Source organism: Salvelinus sp. IW2-2015, linkage group LG35 (genome assembly GCF_002910315.2).
Source record: "Salvelinus sp. IW2-2015 linkage group LG35, ASM291031v2, whole genome shotgun sequence".
Lineage (NCBI taxonomy): Eukaryota > Metazoa > Chordata > Actinopteri > Salmoniformes > Salmonidae > Salvelinus > Salvelinus sp. IW2-2015.
Window position 1 is genome coordinate 17,438,267 of NC_036874.1, and position 20,700 is coordinate 17,458,966.

The following is a 20,700-nucleotide window of genomic DNA, read 5'->3' on the forward strand; positions in this document are numbered from 1 at the left end:
AGTAAACATGCTAGCTACTTCAGTGGATGTTGTCACATCTCTACTGGCAAATACGTTAAATTATAGCCATGGTATAAAATAGATGATCACCTCAGGACTCGCCTCAGGAGAATAATGCAACTCCGCGGAAGGTTCGTTCCACTCCGAACACACATTCCAGGTCATGCTTTATTTTCCACAGAACTCATAGCCCCTCATTGATTTTCCCTTTCGTGTTCTTTCCCTGCCTCCCTCTCTCTCTCCCTCTCACATTTTGTCATGGGGTGCAGAGAAAAGTTTTCAGTTTTAAAGCACATTTTCTTGCAATTCTATACACTTTGCAATGTCTAATGTGTGTTCATGTGTCATTTGAGTGACTCAAGCATTACAACAAAATCTATGGGCATCAACTCGTTAGCTGACACGGGCTAGTTGATCTTGAAATGTCTTTATGAATAGCTCTCTGAAGTATGCAATGACTGACATGACAACAGGAAAACGGATGATGCAATACCCAATATCGAAATTGCACCTTGTGCATTCTACTATTACAACTTTCAAGAGTAAGTTGGAAGCCTGACTGAGTTCCTTCAAAATTCTGCCCCCCCCCCACCTGCCGACCCACAATTTGGGAACCACTGATCTATACCACCCAGGTGTATTGAGTTGTGTTCTCTCTCCCTCCTACCCAGGCGAACGGCCATACAAGTGCAGCCACTGTAGCAAGGCCTTCAACCAGAAAGTGGTGCTGCAGACCCATATGGTGAGGCACACGGGAGAGAAGCCCCACCTCTGCATCTTTTGTCCCGCTTCCTTCTCGCAGAAGGGCAACCTGCACTCGCACGTCCAGAGAGTGCACTCTGAGGTAAACAACCAACTAACTACATCACCTGGCACATCTCTGTTGCCCTGGTCTTTAATCAGTCGGCTGGGTGGAATTATTATTGGCAAATAGCTTTCACCTGTCTGATCCTCAAAGTTGTCTACAAGGTAGTGTGTGTGTGTGTGTGTGTGTGTGTGTGTGTGTGTGTGTGTGTGTGTGTGTGTGTGTGTGTGTGTGTGTGTGTGTGTGTGTGTGTGTGTGTGTGTGTGTGTGTGTGTGTGTGTACAGTACCATTCAAAACTTTGGACACACCGACTAATTTTAGGGTTTTACATTGTAGAATAATAGTGAAGACATCAAAACTATGAAAAAACACATATGGAATCATATAGTAACCAAATTTGAGATTCTTCAAAATAGCCACCCTTTTCCTCGGTGACAGCTTTGCACACTCTTGGCATTCTCTCAACCAGCTTCATGAGGAATGTTTTTCCAACAGTCTTGAAGGAGTTCCCACATATGCTGAGCACTTGTTGGCTCCTTTTCCGTCACTATGTGGTCCAACTCATCTCAATTGAGTTGAGGTCGGGTGATTGTGGAGGCCAGGTCATCTGATGCAGCACTCCATCACTCGCATTGGTCAGATAGCCCTTACACAGCCTTGAGGTGTGTTTTGGGTCATTGTCCTGTTGAAAAACAAATGATAGTCCCACTAAGCGCAAACCAAATGGGATGGCGTATCGCTGCAGAATGCTGTGGTAGCTATGCTGGTCAAGTGTGCCTTGAATTCTAAATAAATCACTGACAGTGTCACCAGCAAAGCACCATCACACCTCCATGCTTCATGGTGGGAACCACACATGCAGAGATCATCCGTTAACCTACTCTGCGTCTCACAAAGACACGGCGGTTAGAACCAAAAATCTAAATTTTATACTCATCAGACCAAAGGACAGATTTCCTCCGGTCTAATGCCCATTGCTTGTGTTTCTTGGTCCAAGCAAGTCTCTTCTTATTGGTGTCCTTTAGTAGTGGTTTCTTCGCAGCAATTCGACCATAAAGGCCTGATTCACGCAGTCTCCTCTGAACAGTTGATGTTGAGATGTGTCTGTTACTTGAACTCTGTGAGGCATATATTTGGGCTGCAATCAGAAGTGCAGTTAACTCTAATGAACTTATCCTCTGCAGCAGAGGTAACTCTGGGTCTTCCTTTCCTGTGGCAGTCCTCATGAGAGCCAGTTTCATCATAGCACTTGATGGTTTTTGCGACCTCACTTTCAAAGTTCTTTACATTTTCCAGATTGACTGACCTTCAAGTCTTAATGGAATGATGGACTGTAGTTTCTCTTTGCTTATTTGAGCTGTTCTTGCCAAAAATGGACTTGGCCTTTTATCAAATAGGGCTATCTTCTGTATACCCACCCCTACCTTGGCTCAAATGCATTAAGAAGGAAAGAAATTCCACAAATTAACTTTTAACAGGCACTCCTGTTAATTGAAATGCATTCCAGGTGACTACCTCATGAAGTTGGTTGAGAGAATGCCAAGAGTGTGTAAAGCTGTCATCAAGGCAACGGTGGCTTCTTTGCAGAATCTGAAGTATAGTTTTGATGTCTTCGCTATTATTCTACAATGTAGAAAATAGTGCAAATAAAGAAAAACCCTGGAATGAGTAGGTGTGTCCAAACTTTTGACTGGTACTGTATATTTTAGCGATTTAAATTTACCTTTGATACTTAAGTGCATTTAAAACCAAATACTTTTAGACTTCTACTCAAGTAGTATTTTACTGGGTGACTTTCACTTTTACCTGAGTAATTTTCTATTAAGGTATCTTTACTTTTACATAATTTCGGACCCCACTGTATATACCATCTAGGTTAGAGTCTAAAATGCTGACCACACCACTCGCGTTGCGTACGCGAGCCTTGCAAAAATAAATGTACACATACATGTTATTCAATCATTGCACCCACACTACTCACGTGCGCGAATGAGCGTCTGCTTTGCCAAGCGCTAAAATAGAAGTCAGTTCTATTTGTGACGCTGAACGCGGTGCAAATCCTGCCTCTCCCATCTCCTCATTGATTTATAGAATCAGATACCCACGTGCCATCTCCTCATTGGTTATACCCACGTGGGTGATTGAAAGATGAACTGAGGTCGGTCGGTCGTTCGTCGTGGTAATACTATGAAAGTTAGATGCCAATCGCAATATAAAGTCCAAAGAAGAAAAGGCCTGGAAGGAGGAGAGATGACTAGAAACAATTCGGTTGACTGTTTTATGTGTGGATTAATTGTCGGAAGAGTGGACCTTGTGTATTTCAGGTAAAATAACAACTCAACATTTATATCCCAGGACAAATTAGCTAGCAACAGCAAGCTAGCTAAATAGGACAAATTATGTAATTATTATTACAAAATATATTTGCATGCGTCCGGTCTGGGCATGGTGTAAGGGTCTCTGGACAGGCCCCCCTGTCTCGCTCTCTCTCACTCACTCCCACACACGGTCACCCTCCTCCCGGCTCAATTGCTTCGATAGAGCGAGACTCTGTTGCAGGTTAAAAAAAAATCAGTCTCTTAGACAGAGAATGAGCTTAAATTACAGTTAATTGTCCTCGTCACCTACAGTCGTATGAGAAAGTTTGGGCACCCCTCTGAGGCTGCATAATAATTTACTCTGTCGTCACAGAAAATGATCACAGTGGCATGCCATTTCATTTTCTAATAAAAGCTGAGTACTGGGGTATTGTCCAGACAAATTATTTTAAGTGTAGCAATATTAAGTGTATGAAATTAAATCAGATGTTGGAAAAATAGGCTAATGCAAAAATGGTGGGCACCCTTGTCATTCTGTGATTTGAATATCCTGTAACTATTAGCACTGATTAATTGGAACACACAATGGGTTGGTGAGCTCATTAAGCCTTGAACTTCATAGACAAGTGCATCCATCATTGAGAAAAGGTATTTTAGGTGGCCAATTGCAAGTTGTTGTTCTCTTGACTCTCCTCTAAGAGTGGCAACATGGGGGCCTCAAAAACAACTCTCAAATGACCTGAAAACAAAGATTGTTCAACATTATGGTTTAGAGAACTACAAAAAGCTATCGCAGAGCTTTAAGCTGTCAGTGTCCACTGTGAGGAACATAGTAGAGGAAATGGAAGACCACAGGCACAGAGTTTCTTAGTAAGGCCCAGAAGTGGCACGTTCCAGACGTTTAAAATATCGGAGAGGCCGCAAGGCGCAAGCGCATGCGTGGAGGAACGAGTCAAAAAACAGCCACAGACACCTCCAATAGACCTACAACATCATTCTTGCGCAGATGGGTGTCACTGTGCCATCGTTCAAACAATTCAGCGCATTTTGCACAAGGAGAAGCGGTGTATGGGAGAGCATGCGGCAAAAGCCTTTTCTGGCCACACACGCCACAGCACAGAGTCGCTGAGGTATGCCAAACGCACATTGGACAAGCCAGCTTCATTTTGGAATAAGGTGCTGTGGACTGATGAAACATCAGATACATCAAAGATTGAGTTATTTGGTCATAACAAGGGACGTTATGCATGGCGGCAAAAGAACACAGCGTTCCAAGAAAAACACTTGCTACCCACAGTAAAATTTGGTGGGGATCCATCATGCTGTGGGGCTGTGTGGCCGTGCCGGTGCCGGTACTGGGAATCTTGTAAGTTGAGGGTCGCATGGATTCCACTCAATATCAGCAGATTCTTGGGAATAATGTTGAAGAATCAGTCACAAAGTTGAAGTTACGTCGGCGCTGGATATTTCAACAAGACAACGACCCAAAACACTGCTCAAAATCTACCCGGGCATTTATGCAGAGGAACAAGTACAATGTTCTGGAATGGCCATCCCAGACCTGAATATCATTGAGAATCTGTGGATGATTTGAAGCGGGCTGTCCATGCTCGGCAACCATCAAACCTAACTGAACTGGAGATGTTTTGTAAGGAGGAATGGTCCAAAATACCTTCATCCAGAATCCAGACACTCATTAGAGGTTATGGAAGCGTCTAGAGGCTGTTATTTTAGCAAAAGGAGCTCTACTAAATATTGATGTGATTTTTTCTATTGGGGTGGCCAAATTTATGCACCCGTCTAATTTTGTTTTGATGCATATTGCACATTTTCTGTTCATCCAATAAACCTAATTTCACTACTGAAATATTACTGTGTCCATCAGTTATTTTATAGATCAAAATGAAATTGCTGATCCAAACACCCAATTATTTATAAATGGAAATCATGGAATAGTCAGGGGTGCCCAAACTTTTTCCACGAGTATGTAGCCTATGTAATTCGAAAATGTATCTTATGAGTCATCTAGCTGAACGCAAGAACCTACTGTTTCATATTATATGCCAGCCAGGTCATTTTTAGGCTCCCTAAATATCCTGTAATGTCCATAGAAGAGCATGGACTCCTCGGTCGGTTGCAGGCCCATAAAAAAATAAGAAGGCGACTAATGGAGAGGAAGAGAGCCAGAGGAAGCGCCCAGCTCTGACCGCCTCGATGGAGCAGCTCGGGTCATGAATGGTAAATGGCAAAAAGAGATGACTCCGTCAGGGATGCAGGGCAGGGCACGCAGATCGATGGATGGATCCAGACTAATGCTGCACCAGTTCATGATCTGCTGTCGCGTTTTACCACTCAGAAAAGAAGGCTTCCATTCTATTACACTGTCAGCAACGGAGCCTGTTCAAAAAAATGCCTCTGCATGCATTCTGATCACAGACAAAATCATACATTGTCAATGGTAGAAATGGATTTGATGAAGGTGGGTCTTGTGTCTTCTTGACCTTTGACCCCCCCCCCCCCCCCCCCCCCCCTGCCCTTCTGTCTTTAATCAGTTAGATATACGGAAATAATATAGAACGTTCTTATGAAACAGAAGCTTCTATTACTGATGTAGCAACATTGCACACATCTGTGATATTTTCACATATTTGACATTCCATGGGAAAATAATGAGCCTAAATGAAAAGCAGTCTCTGGGTTATTCAGTATGACGATGGCAGTCGAGGAGTTAGTGTTTTATAGGTAGCCGTTTTTGAGTGACTGGCTGTATGCTCTATTGGACCTGAGTGCTACTTTCATCGAATTTGTGTCCAGTAGTCACCATTACTTACATCGACGCAAATGAGGACATGCAAATGTGAGGCTTCGTCCTTTTGTTATTGAGTGGCCAACTCAATCAGATAGCCTTTCAATTTTCCCCACCCCTCACAACAAATACCTGTGATCGTTTTATCAACCGACCATTTTGAAACAAATGGGGAAGAGATTCTAAAGAGCCTCCGTAGCGTGTTTTTGTCCGTCAGTGCTAACTGGTAGTGATGCGGTGAGTTGATTTGAATCTGCCCCGAAGCCCCAACCCGTATTCATTCAACGTTGTTTTGAATAATGCATGTGATTCTCACGAGTGTCCTTCAACCTACTCTGGCAGTCGGGACCTCGGCTTTATGAAGGGACTTTATGAATATATTACAGTCGGATGTGAGTGGGAATGCATTTCACAAGCAGCATCTGGAATATGGACAGGGAAGTGGGATTGTTTTTGCATGAAATTGTTCTCTATCCTCCTAATCGCTGCCTTATATTAGATTGCCCTTTAAAATAATCAGAAGATGGATATTTGTAATATCTGTCTTGGCGGAAGATAAAATATGTATAATGTATACACTGATTGTACAAAACATTAGGAACACCTGCTCTTTCCATGGCATAGACTGACCAGGTGAACCTAGGTGAAAGCTATGACCCCTTATGGTCACTTGTTAAATCCACTTCAGTCATTGTAGATGAAGGGGAGGAGACGGGTTAAAGAAGGATTTTTAAGTCTTGAGACATGGATTGTGTATGTTAGCCATTCAGAGGGTGAATGGGCAGGACAAAAGATTTCGGTGTCATTTTGAATGGGGTATGGTAACAGGCGCACCGGTTTGAGTGTCAAACCCAGCAGCGCTCCAGTTCTTTTCACGCTCAACAGTTTCCTGTGTGTATCAAGAACCCACCCAAAGGAAATCCAGCCAATTTGACACAACTGTGGGAAGCATTGGATTCAACATAGGCCAGCATCCCTGTGAAACGCTTTCGACACCTTGTAGAGTCCACACCCCGACGAATTGTGGCTGTTCTGAGGGCAAAAGGGTTGCAAATCAATGTTAGGAAGATGTTCCTAATGTTTTGTACACTCAGTGTACATCTTAGTTGGTATTAAATTAGAATGACATGGCATGAGGTAGTTTACCTTTTACCTGATGTAAAATGATTTATTATTAATATAAAAATCGACGAAGAATGTAGCTTTCTGCTAATTCCCAATGGCATCATATCCAATGAAAGCATTTAGGCCTTTAACAGCTCATTTAATATAAAGTAATAATCACAGTTGTGTGTATACTGACTTTGTTTCCTGTATATGTGTCTCTTCAGCTTACGGGGGTGCCACTGTTCCCGTGCATGGACTGTAGCTGTGTGTTCAAAAAGCTGGGCAGTCTCAACGCCCACATCAGCAAGATGCACATCTTGCTCATAGAGGAATCGGCCAACACACAGGTGAGCGAGTGCATGCAGATGATGTGAACTTCTAGAAGTTTCTCCTGATTCGGTTTCGGACCTCTGCATTCAGTTTGTTGCCTCACGCTAGCTTGATGCTGAGGGATCAGACACACACACACCCACACTGGAACCTCCGTGTAGCTCTACCACTACATGCAGATTTTTATGTGATTATTTCAGAGTGGGTCTCAATATAAAAAAGCCTCTCATTTTCATAATATGTCATAAATGGAACCTTGAAAATCAGGTGTTCAGGTTCACTATTAATTAGGTGAACTAGGCTTCCATAAAAAAAATTCGCTCATCAATGATGCACTGCAAAAAACAAAAGATAGAAAATGCTCTACGCTGCTTAGATCAGCTAACCTCTGCCATTCTCAGTATTCCCTTTTTCTCCTCTCATTCTCTCCACCTTCACACCCTCCCTCGCTGTCCCGTAGGAGGTGGAGGAGTCGGGTCAGGGCGTGGCGGGGTCAGAGGGCAGCGAGGTGGTGACTGACGTGATCCAGCAGCTCCTAGAGCTGTCAGAGCAGGTGTCAGGGGAGGGGACCCAGTCACAGCCCCAAGAACAGACCATCACCATGGAGACGGCCATCAACCAGGACATCCTACAGGTGGGAACCATAACACACTCAGGAATGCACGCACACATGTAGATACATACGCATGCTCATAAGCGTACACGCACGCGCAGACACACGAACGCACGCACGCACGTACTCATGGATACATGTGTATACACACACACACACACACACCTGCCCTGCTATACTTGAGAGGACTTTTTGAGGACCAATTCAAAGTCCTATTTTCCCTAAACCTTACCCTAACCTTAACCCTAATTGTAACCCTAACCTTAACCCCAAAGCCTAAAATAGCCTTTTTACAAGGGAGGACCGGGAAACTTCTGGTACCGATTTTTAGATTACAATAGGCAATATTGATTTAAACTGGTGTTGAGAACAACGCGGCAGGGGTGGGCGGCAGTGGAGTGAGGAGACGGGGAAACAGCCATTGGGCCTATGAAAAAGTACAGAGAGAGGAACTCTCACCTTAGTTATGATCATCTGAATGATGAAAATATTAGATGAAAGTAGGCTAATGCAATTGAAGGCATGTATCAAATTCTTGCTTGGACTGAAACTCCCGAAGTCATATGCAACCCTTTATACTCATTTAAAGCAATAGTCGTGTGTGTGTGTGGTCAGCTAGATGATCATTTCAGCACTGTTTTGATTGGGACAGCGCCATCGCACTGCTTTGAGGCAAGCGTTGGGGATTTTCTTTCTCGCTGGATCTCCGTTTTGGATATTTTGTAGCAATTAAGCTGGGGAAATGTTAGCTAAATTGAGGTGAGTGCTGATGATCATCTTTATATTAGTTTGCTCATTATATTAGCTGATCAGAACGTTTTGCTTGCATGTTATACAAGTGGATTTTTCTCTTCACTCGCGTCGTAGCCTGTCTTACTCCCTTCAAAAAGCCCGTGACTTGTCTTATAGTCAATCAATGTGATTTGTTTTTTCACTGAATCTGTCTGTATATTTGGTTAATTGATCTCTGGCTGGACAAGTGGAAGTGGTAACTCGTTTAATCGTTCACTGATCAGAAACATTTAGCATGCAATAATGTAGCCTAAATCGACTAATATACTTATCTATTGTAGTAGCCTTATATAGAGTCAAGGCTATTTTCTTATCGTCCCAATCCCACTGAAACGCAAAATCCTGACTCCTGTCTCGCATGAAAAGTCCTAACTTTATTCTGTAATCCAGGGGTTGGACTATCCAAGAACATCTTGTCTATTTTATTTGACCTTTATTTAACTAGGCAAGTCAGTTAAGAACAAATTCTTATTTTCAATGACGGCCTAGGAACAGTGGGTTAACTGCCTTTTTCAGGGGCAGAACGACAGATTTGTACCTGGTCAGCTTGGGGATTCAAACTTGCAAACTTTCAGTTACTAGCCCAACGCTCTAACTACTAGGCTGCCCCAATGCATGTCAAAATACCGCTATAACATTTCACGCGCTTCTCTGCGCTGTCTCCTATTGCCGCCCATTATGAGAGCTTCCCTAGAGAATGTGTGATCAACAAATGGTGAGAGTCGATATGGATATTTACATTTTTAAACATGGATCAAATATAACACCTTGATATTTAAACAATTTCCTCTCTCCATCTCCCCGTTATTCCTGAGCTGATCTGCTATCTCTATCGTCATCAACTAGATTTAGCCAAATAGGAGCTATTCTGTCATTTTTTGGAGGTTATCTAGCAAGCTTAGCAATTTTGCTCAATTTAGCTCACCAGGCTTGGGTTGGGACCGGGATCGAATTTTCTGTTTGCTTCTGATGAGAACTTCATTCAGGTCTCGTGTGCAGTCTGGCAGTGTCAATTATGCGTGTGCTTTGAATTTATGATGACTTTTTGTGAAGTAAATACACTACTTTTAAGGCTTCTTTGCGACAACCTGTTTGGATAATGTGATATTTTATATCTTGCAAATCTGCTGCTGCGCATGTTGTGTATTCCGTGGAATTACAATAGTGCGACATTGGGGGGAAAACGTTGTAATTTCCCTTTTTTGGGGAAACGTGAAGAGTGGGCCCAGGATAGTCCCGGGAATCCTGGTTAGCGTCATGTAGCCTAGCTCTAATAATGTGATCGAGGGATACAGCACAGTATTGTCCAATACTGTGGATGGAAAAATGTACTAATTCATAGTATTAGTCAAAAAAATAAAATAAACCCTGTCACCCCTGAACCCACACAGCAAGCCCTGGAGAACAGTGGGTTGAGCGTGGTTCAGTCCCAGACCAACGGAGTGGCCAGACAGACTCAGAGCCATGCTGCCGAGGGGGCTCTACCTGACAGTAAGAAGTTACCAGGCCAGGACAAAACCGCCAAGAAGGAGAAGAAAATCTTCAAAAAACCTGTACAGATGCCAGGTAGGGCATACCCCAAATAATGTCCATGTGTGCTTGTGTATGTCACCGTCTCTCCGTTCCGTTTCAACTCCCATCAGTTTACTAGCTCGTGAAATGTCCATTGACAATAAACATGTATATTGCATATAGTGCATTCGGAAAGCGTTCAGACTACCTTCCCTTATACCACATTTTGTGACGTTACAGCCTTATTGTAAAATGGGTTGAATAAATGTTTTTCCTTATCAATCTACACACAATACCCCATAATGACAAACCGAAAAAAGTTTTTTAAAAGTCTTTGCAAACGTATTCAGACCCTTTGCTAGTGGACTCGAAATTGAGCTCGGGTGCATCCTGTTTCCGTTGATCATCCTTGAGGTGTTTCTACAACTTGATTGGAGTCCACCTGTGGTAAATTAAATTGATTGGACATGATTTGGAAAGGCACACACCTTTCTATATAAGGTCTCACAGTTGTCAGAGCAAAAACCAAGCCAAAAAAAATTCTGCACCATTGAAGATCCCCAAGAACACAGTGGCCTCCATCATTCTTAAATGGAAGAAGTTTAGAACCACCAAAACTCTTCCTAGAGCTGGCCGCCTGGTCAAACTGAGTGATCGGGGGAAGAATGGCCTTGTTCAGGGAGGTGACCAAGAACCGTATGGTCACTCTGACAGAGTTCCTCTCTGGAGATGGGATTACCTTCCAGAAGGACAACCATCTCTGTAGCACTCCACCAATCAGGCCTTTATGGTAGAGTGGCCAGACGGAAGCCATTCCTCATTAAAAGGCAAATGACAGCCCGCTTAGTTTGCCAAAAGGCACCTAAAGGACTCTCAGACCATGATTAACAAGATTCTCTGGTCTGATGAAACCAAGATTGAACTCTTTGGCCTAAATACCAAGCATCACGTCTGAAGGAAACCTGAAACCATCCCTGCGGGATCGAAGGAAAGTTGAAAGGTTCTAGTCAGGGCCGAGGGAAAGATGAACGGCGCAAAGTACAGAGAGATCCTTGATCGAAACCTGCTCCAGAGTGCTCAGGACATCAAACAGGGGTGAAGGTTCACCTTCCAACAGGACAACGACCCAAAGCACACAGCCAGGACAATGCAGGAGTGGCTTCAGGACAAGTGTCTGAATGTCCTTGAGTGGTCCAGTCGGACTTGAACCCGATCGAACATCTCTGGAGAGACCTGGAAATAGCTGTGCAGCAATGCTCCCCATCCAACCTGACAGAGGTTGAGAGGATCTGCAGAGAAGAATGGGAGAAGCTCCCCAAATACAAGTGTGCCAAACCTTTAGCGTCATACCCAAGAAGACTCAAGGCTGTAATTGCTGACAAAGGTGCTTCAACAAAGTACTGAGTAAAGCGTCTGAATACTTAAGTAAATGTGATATTTCAGTTTAATTTTTTTAATAAATTTGCACACACAAAAAAAATCTGTTTTTGCTTTGGCATTATAGGGTTCCAACAATTTAAATAATTTTTGAATAAGGCTGTAACATAACAGAATGTGGAAAAAGTCAAGGGGTCTGAATACGTTCCAAATGCACTATATATCGGGAGTTTCAATTGATCCCCCGAATTGAAGGAATTTAAGTGTATTTTGTCTGAGCTCTGCTCATCTCATGTGGGACCGGTGTCGTATCCATTAGGGCACCCTATAACAAAACGTTTTGAAACCTAACACGAAAATGAATGTTTGTTATTGGCCAGGTCCAAGGTAGTCTCTCCCTGATTCAGTCTGTTCTTCTTCCATTTTGGTGCTTAATGAACACAACCCATGTCACCTCTTTCCCCCTTCCCCATAGGTTCCATCAGGGAGGAGAACGGCGTGCGGTGGCACAGCTGCCCTTACTGCAGCAAGGAGTTCAAGAAGCCCAGCGACCTGGTGCGCCACGTCCGCATCCACACGCACGAGAAGCCCTTCAAGTGCAAGCAGTGCTTCCGCGCCTTTGCCGTCAAGAGCACCCTCACTGCACACATGAAGACGCACACAGGCGTCAAGGCCTTCGAGTGCCAGTGCTGTATGAAGTGCTTCTCCACGTCGGGCAGCAGGAAGGTCCACATGCGCCTACATACAGGTGAGTGATTATTATGGCGTTGTGTGATATTAGCACCAACAGAGATTTGAATTCAACCATTTTGATTGTATTCAGAGATACACATTTAGTTCCTGTTGGCAGCCATATCGCTTCATAATGGTCATGCATGGGACTGTGTTGTCAGGTTTGCAGGAAGGTTGCTTTTGTACGTAATTCTGAATTTGTGATCAAGACTTATTATGATTAACGTTGGTGTCATAATCTGGTTTCGACAGACTTGATTAAGTTATAGAAAAAAGTCCAGTTTGTCCTCTTGTTTTTTTTGTTTTTTTTTGTGTTTAATGAAAATGTAGTCTATTTCAAAAGAACAGAACAACATACTTTGAGTTGTCCTTATGTTAGATCCTGATCTGGCTATGCCATATGACTAAAGGACAGATTTCCACTTGTCTAATGTCCATTGCTCATGTTTCTTGGCCCAAGCAAGTCTCTTCCTCTTATTGGTGACCTTAGTAGTGGTTTCTTTGCAGCAATTTGACCATGAAGGCCTGATTCACACAGTCTCCTCTGAACAGTTGATATTGAGATGTGTCTGTTACTTGAACTCTGTGAAGCATTTATTTGCGCTGCAATTCCTGAGGCTGGTAACTCTAATGAACTTATCCTCTGCAGCAGAGGTAACTCTGGGTCTTCCTTTCCTGTGGCGGTCCTCATGAGAGCCAGTTTCATCATAGCGCTTGATGGTTTTTGCGACTGCACTTGAAGAAACTTTCAAAGTTCTTGGAATGTTCCGTATTGACTGACCTTCACGTCTTAAAGTAATGATGGACTGTCGTTTCTCTTTGCTTATTTGAGCTGTTCTTGCCATAAAATGGACTTGGCCTTTTATCAAATAGGGCTCTCTTCTGTATACCCACCCCTACCTTGTCACAACACAACTGATCAAACACATTAAGAAGGAAAGAAATTCCACAAATTAACTTTTTACAAGGCATGAAGCTGGTTGAGAGAATGCCAAGAATGTGCAAATCTGTCAAATAGTTTTTTTTTTATGGTGAAAATGATCTTCCCCAAACTTGAAACTCACGCTGCGAGTTAGCTTCTACACCCCTTGTAAAGCGGATTAATCTGCTTAATTTTAAGAAGTTATTTGGCCACTTTGTTTTGATAAGGTTTGTATCACAACTAAAGGCCTATGGACTAGGCTACTTGAGGTGTGCAATTTATGATTAGAAAAAAGGCATTGTATCTTGCCTTACGCTGGGGGATCATTCACAAGTGATAATATATTCATTCACAAGTGATATGCTAATATTGTCACCCATCAGACTATTCTTGATTTAATCTTGTATTACATATACTTAATAATATGTGTGGAATTTGATTTTAGAATGGACCATTATCATGCCACTGTCTCTAAACAGGGGCAGGGGGGAATAAATATCTTAAATATCGAATGGAGGAATGGAGGATGATTTTCCTATGGTTCATTTTCATGCCAGCCAGGTAGGCTATACTCCTGTTGTAAAGATAAGCAATGTGCTTAATATTTGTTAATATTAGGAAACTTGTGAAATAAATATAGTAGGCCTAGCCTATATAAAGCTGATGGGATCCTCCTCTATTTAGTAAAGGCCATTACTCTGTTTTTTCACGCAATTGCATAGCCTATAAAAATGTTGAGCAACATGGGCTCATGGGCTCTCATGAAGTGTTTGATTAGATTTTCGATTACATTTGCATTGATGTCAGAGTGATTTAGAGGGACAATAGAGTGCTGAGTACCAGGCAGTTAGCAAGTTTGGTAGGTTACTATCAGCAGCATCAGAGCTTGGAGAAGCCTAATTACCGTGACTAACGGTTATGTGGAATTTGACTGCCTTCATGACTCTTGACCACCGGTGTGGCGGTAATACGGTCACCGCAACAGCCCTACTCGTATTCGAGCACTGAATATCAAAAACAGATTCAGCCACAAAGACCAGGGACGTTTTTCAATGCCTTGCAAAGAAGGGCACCTATTGGTCAATGGGTAAAAACAAAAAACATAGATTATATAACCCTTTGAGCATGGTGAAGTTATTAATTACATGTTGGATGGTGTATCAATACACCCAGTCACTACAAAGATACAGGGATCAAATCAAACTTTATTTGTCACATGCTCCGAATACAACAAGTGTAGACCTTACCGTGAAATGCTTACTTACAAGCCCTTAACCAATAGTGCAGTTCAAGAAGAGTTAAGAAAATATTTACCAAATAAACTAAAGTAAAAAAATATATATAAAAAAAAAGTAACACAATAAAATAACAATAACAAGGCTATATACAGGGGGCACCGGTACCGAGTCAGTGTGCGGGGGTACAGGTTAGTTGAGGTTATTTGTACATGTTGGTAGGGGTGAAGTGACTATACATAGATAATAAACAGCGAGTAGCAGAAGTGTACAAAACAATTGGATGGGAAGGGGGGGTGTCAATGTAAATAGTCCGGGTGGCTATTTAATTAATTGTTCAGCAGTCTCATGGCTTGGGGGTAGAAGCTGTTAAGGAGCCTTTTGGTCCTAGACTTACTTGGCGTTCCGTTTGCCGTGCGGTAGCAGAGAAAACAGTCTATGACTTGGGTGACTGGAGTCTTTGACAATTTTTTGGGCCCTTCCTCTGACACCGCCTAGTTTATAGGTCCTGGATGGCAGGAAGCTTGGCCCCAGTGATGTACTGGGCCGTACGCACTACCCTCTGTTGCTCCTTGCGGTCAGATGCCGAGCAGTTGCCATACCAGGAGGTGATGCAACCGGTCAGGATGCTCTCGATGGTGCAGCTGTATAACGTTTTGAGGATCTGGGGACCCATGCTAAATCTTTTCAGTCTCCTGAGGGGTAAAAGGTGTTGTCGTGTCCTCTTCACGACTGTCTTGGTGTGCTTGGACCATGATAGTTCGTTGGTGATGTGGACACCAAGGAACTTGAAACTCTCGACCCGCTCCACTACAGCCCTGTCGATGTTAATTGGGGCCTGTTCGGCCCTCCTTTTCCTGTTATCCACGATCAGCTCCTTTGACTTGCTCACGTTGAGGGAGAGGTTGTTATCTTGGCACCACACTGCCAGTTCTCTGACCTCCTCCCTATAGGCTGTCTCATCGTTGTCGGTGATCAGGCCTACCACTGTTGTCGTCAGCAAACTTAATGATGGTGATGGAGAGCATTCCAAGACTCGTGAAAGCTGTGATTGAAAATCAGGCTTATTCCACCAAATATTGATTTCTGAACTCTTCCTAAGTTAAAACATTAGTATTGTGTTGTATAAAAATGGTTATGAACTTTATTTTCTTTGCATTATTCGAGGTCTGACAACACGGCATCTTTTTTGTTATTTTGACTAGTTGTCATTTTCTGCAAATAAATGCTCTAAATGACAATATTTTTATTTGGAATTTGAGAGAAATGTTGTCAGTAGTTTATAGAATTAAACAAACATTTTCATTTTACCCAAACACATACCTACAGTTGAAGTCGGAAGTTTACATACACCTTAGTCAAATACATTTAAAAAAACTTTTCACTATTCCTGACATTTAATCCTAGTAAAAATTCGGATCACCACTTTATTTTAAGAATGTGAGATGTCAGAATAATAGTAGAGAGAATGATTTATTTCAGCTTTTATTTATTTCATCACATTCCCAGTGGGTCAGAAGTTTACATATACTCAATTGGTATTTCGTAGCATTGCATTGTTTAACTTGGGTCAAACGTTTCGGGTAGCCTTCCACAAGCTTCCCACAATAAGTTCGGTGAATTTTGGCCCATTCCTCCTGACGGAGCTGATGTAACTGAGTCAGGTGGTCATTATGGCCAAACAGTTCTATTTTTGTTTCATCAGACCAGAGGACATTTCTCCAAAAAGTATGATCTTTGTCCCCATGTGCAGTTGCAAACCGTAGTCTGGCTTTTTAATGCCGGTTTTGGAGCATTTGTTTATACTTGCGTACTATTGTTTGTACAGATGAACGTGCTACCTTCAGGCGTTTGTAAATTGCTCCCAAGGATGAACCAGACTTGTGGAGGTCTACATTAGTTTTTTTGAGGTCTTGGCTGATTTCTTTTGATTTTCCCATGATGTCAAGCAAAGAGGCACTGAGTTTGAAGGTAGGCCTTGAAATACATCCACAGGTACACCTCCAATTGACTCAAATGATGTCAATTAGCCTATCAGAAGCTTCTAAAGCCATGACATCATTTTCTGGAATTTTCTAAGCTGTTTAAAGGCACAGTCAACTTAGTGTATGTACATTTTTTGACCCACTGGAATTGTGATACCGTGAAATAATCTGTCTGTAAACAATTGTTGGGAAAATGACTTGTGTCATGCACAAAGTAGATGTCCTAACCACCTTGCCAAAACTATAGTTTAACAAGAAATTTGTGGAGTGGTTGAAAAAACAACCTAAGTGTATGTAAACTTCCAACTTCAACTGTATAAATAGTAAAAGCAGAGAAACTGATCATTTAGCAGTGGTCTCTTAATTTTTTCCAGAGTTGTGTTATGACAACATTTTGCTCGTTTTGGACTTCGGTGAGTTTTTTTTCAGTTGTTCGGGCAGCCGGAGTCAAGTGAGTCTACGCCCCTTCGTCTGTGATTGGTCAACAGTAGGGATTCTTCAATAAAGCCTTTGTTGTCATTCAAAGAGATGACTCGTTTTCATGCAAAAAACTAATATTGGAAAATACTGCACCAAACATTCTAGTTAGATGTAAAATTGAGCGATTTAAGATCTCTTCGTCAAAAACGTAAAAATGAATGACAGATTTCTAGAGTTATCGTAGATTAATTTGGACAATTCTGAGAAATTGTATACTGGCTTTGGCGTCTCAAAATGGACAAACAGTACTATAGCCGCTTGAAAAACGAAAAGAAAAAGTGAAGGTCTTTAAAGCGAGTATGCGAGAACACTAGTTCGGTTCGGCTAGCCGAGCTGAAGCATGCTGACAACTTTAGGCGTTGGCGTGCCACAGGATTCTTTTGATTTCATGTCATCTCTCAGGAGACATTGGTACGTTAAATAGATTTTTGGCATACTCAATACGATACTGTTTAAGTTAGCATTTTCTCTAGCTTGTCTCTTGATTTAACTGACATGAATACATTTCCATTTCAAAACTGACGCAGTTTGTTCTCGTTATTGTTATTTCATTCTACGTGCTAATTGAGGTGTATGTTCTTGTTGTCAGGTCTGCGTCCGTTCCCGTGCCCTCACTGTGACAAGATCTTCCGTACGTCGGGCCACAGAAAAACACACATCGCCTCCCACTTCAAGAGCCTGCAGCAGAAGAAGCACAAGTTCCCACGCAAAATCCACAGAACCAAGGTGTCCAAGAGCAACCTACCTCTACCTGATATCCCCCTGCAAGAGCCCATACTCATCACGGACCTCGGTAACGCATGCATGCTCGCGCGCTCCCTCACATTCACGCATGCACACACACACGCACTTTGTTCATATTGTCCTGCCCTCCCCAGGTCTCATCCAGTCCCAGAACCCTCGCCTGGTCTTTCAGACGTACCTGGAGATGGTGGACAATGATCGGCCATACAAGTGTCCCTGCTGTAACAAGGCCTATAAGAAATCCAGCCACCTCAAGCAGCACGTTAGGTACAGCTATCCTCTATACGCACTCACGTACACACACGTACTGTGTCTCACACACACACACAAGCATTTCGCTACACTCGCAATAACATCTGCTAACCATGTGTATGTGACCAGTAAAAATGTATTTGACACACACACAGCATATGTTTTACTATCCTTCTGGGGCCTAAAATTGATTTGTCCTTGTCGGAAATGTCCCCACGAGGGAGAATTTTCCTTGTTTTATTATCCTAGTGGGGACTTTTGGGGATTTACGGTACCCATGAGGATAGTAATACAGCAACACACAACACACACACACACACACACACACACACACACACACACACACACACACACATTTAGTTTGTATTCACATTTATTCCTTTAGAAATATCATCCTCTCTGAAGCAGCCGGCATTGCCGACATATACCAGTGAATGTATTTCTGATACAGTGCATGGATATATAGTAGTGAGAGGAAGTTATATATTTCGCCTCAGTTTAGATCCTCTTGTACCTTGTCACTGGGATAAGCCTGCTGTAGCATGTCAGACAGCTGCTGAGCTGCTGTTATCAGTGGAGTTAGAGTCCACCCCTGTGGCTTAGGGGCATTAGCTCCTCATTTGATGCGAGAGGGATGAGCCGGGCTGAGCAGAGCCCGGGGATGGACAAGGAGGCAGGGGGAGGAGGGCTCAGCACATGGCAGAGGGTTTGAGCCACTGGCAGGCGCATGGGTTCAAGTAGTATTTGTTTTCTTTCAAATACTTTGAGGGTTTTATTGAGCCTGCCTAGAGTAGTACACTATATACACTACGGTTCATAAGTTTGGGGTCACTTTCCATGAAAACATACATGAAATGAGTTGCAAAATGAATAGGAAATATAGTCAAGATGTTGACAAGGTTATAAATAATGATTTTTAATTGAAATAATAATTGTGTCCTTCAAACTTTGTTTTTGTCAAAGAATCCTCCATTTGGAGCAATTACAGCCATGTAGACCTTTGGCATTCTAAGTGGTCAATTTGTTGAGGTAATCTGAAGAGATTTCACCCCATGCTTCCTGAAGCACCTCCCACAAATTGGGTTGGCTCGATGGGCACTTCTACGGTCAATCTGCTCCCACAACAGCTCTATAGTGTTGCGATCCGGTGACTGTGCTGGCCATTCCATTATAGACAGAATACCAGCTGACTGCTTCTTCCATAAATAGTTCTTGCATAATTTGGAGCTGTGCTTTGGTTCATTGCCCTGTTGTAGGAAGAAATTGACTCCAATTAAGCGCCGTCCACAGGGTATGGCATGGTGTTGCAAAATGGAGTGACAGCCTTCCTTCTTAAAGATCCCTTTTACCCTGTACAAATCTCGCACTTTACCTCAACCAACACATTGCCTCCACCATGCTTGACAGATGGCGTCAAGCACTCCTCCAGCATCTGTTCATTCTCACTAATGTTGTTCTTTGTGATCCGAACTCCTCAAACTTAGATTAGTCTGTCCATAACAATTTTTTCCAGTCTTCCTGTGTCTGTGTTCTTAATCTTTTCTTTTTATTGGCCAGTCTGAGATATGGCTTTTTCTTTGCAACCCTGCCTAGAACGCCAGCATCCTGGAGACGCATCTTCACTGTTGACGTTGTTTTGCGGGTACTATTTAATGAAGCTGCCAGTTTAGGACTTGTAAGGCATCTGTTTCTCAAACTAGACACTCTAATTGTCCTCTTGCTCAGTTGTGCACCGGAGCCTCCCTCTCCTCTTTCTATTCTGGTTAGAGCCAGTTTGCTCTTCTGTGAAGGGAGTAGTACACAGCGTTGTAGTTTCTTGGAAATTTCTCGCATGAAATAGCCTTCATTTCTCAAAACAAGAATAGACTGACGAGTTTCAGAAGAAAGTTCTTTGTTTCTGGCCACAAATGCTGATGCTCCAGATACTCAACTAGTCTAAAGAAGGCCAGTTGTATTGCTTCTTTAGTCAGGACATCAGTTTTCAGCTGTGCTAACATAATTGCAAAAGGGTTTTCTAATGATTAATTAGCCTTTTTTAAATTATGAACTTGGATTAGCTAACACAACGTGCCATTGGAACACAGGAGTGATGGTTGCTGATAATGGGCCTCTACGCGTGTGTAGATATTCCTTAAAAAATCTGCTGTTTCCAGCTACAATAGTCATTTACAACATTAACAATGTCTACACTGTTTTTCTGATCAATTTTATGTTATTTTAATGGACAAAAAATGTGCTTTTCTTTCAAAAACAAGGACATTTCTAAGTGACCCCAAACTTTTTGAACGGTAGTGTAGACAAAAGTACTTGGACTCCCCTTCAAATTTGTGGATTCAGCCACGCCCATTGCCCATGACTTTCAACGTGGCACCGTCATAGGATGCCACCTTTACAACAAGTCAGTTCGTCAAATTTCTACCCTGCTAGAGCTGCCCCAGTCAACCGTGAGTGCGGTTATTGTGAAGTGGAAATGTCTAGGAGCCGCGAAGTGGTAGGCACAAGCTCACAGAACGCGAGCGCGGAGTGCTGAAGCTCATACCGCATAAAGAATTGTCTGTCCTCGGTTGTAACACTCACTACATAGTTTCAAACTGCCTCGTCAGCACAATCATTGTTAGTCGGGAGCATCATGAAATGGGTTTCCGTGGCCGCACAGTGGCACACAAGCCTAAGATTACTATGCGCAATG

The 20,700-nt window shown here is 42.7% G+C and overlaps 1 protein-coding gene across 1 annotated transcript in view; it reads left to right on the forward strand.

The window, feature by feature from the left end:
- The window catches only part of LOC111958868 (zinc finger protein 236-like), an 84,595-nt gene that overhangs the window by 15,257 nt on the left and 48,638 nt on the right, over nt 1-20,700 (forward strand). Inside the window, 7 exon segments of the mRNA XM_070437291.1 lie at nt 672-844; nt 7,262-7,384; nt 7,828-8,001; nt 10,164-10,338; nt 12,137-12,409; nt 17,605-17,808; nt 17,894-18,026. Of these exon segments, the coding sequence (XP_070293392.1) occupies nt 672-844; nt 7,262-7,384; nt 7,828-8,001; nt 10,164-10,338; nt 12,137-12,409; nt 17,605-17,808; nt 17,894-18,026 (1,255 nt within the window).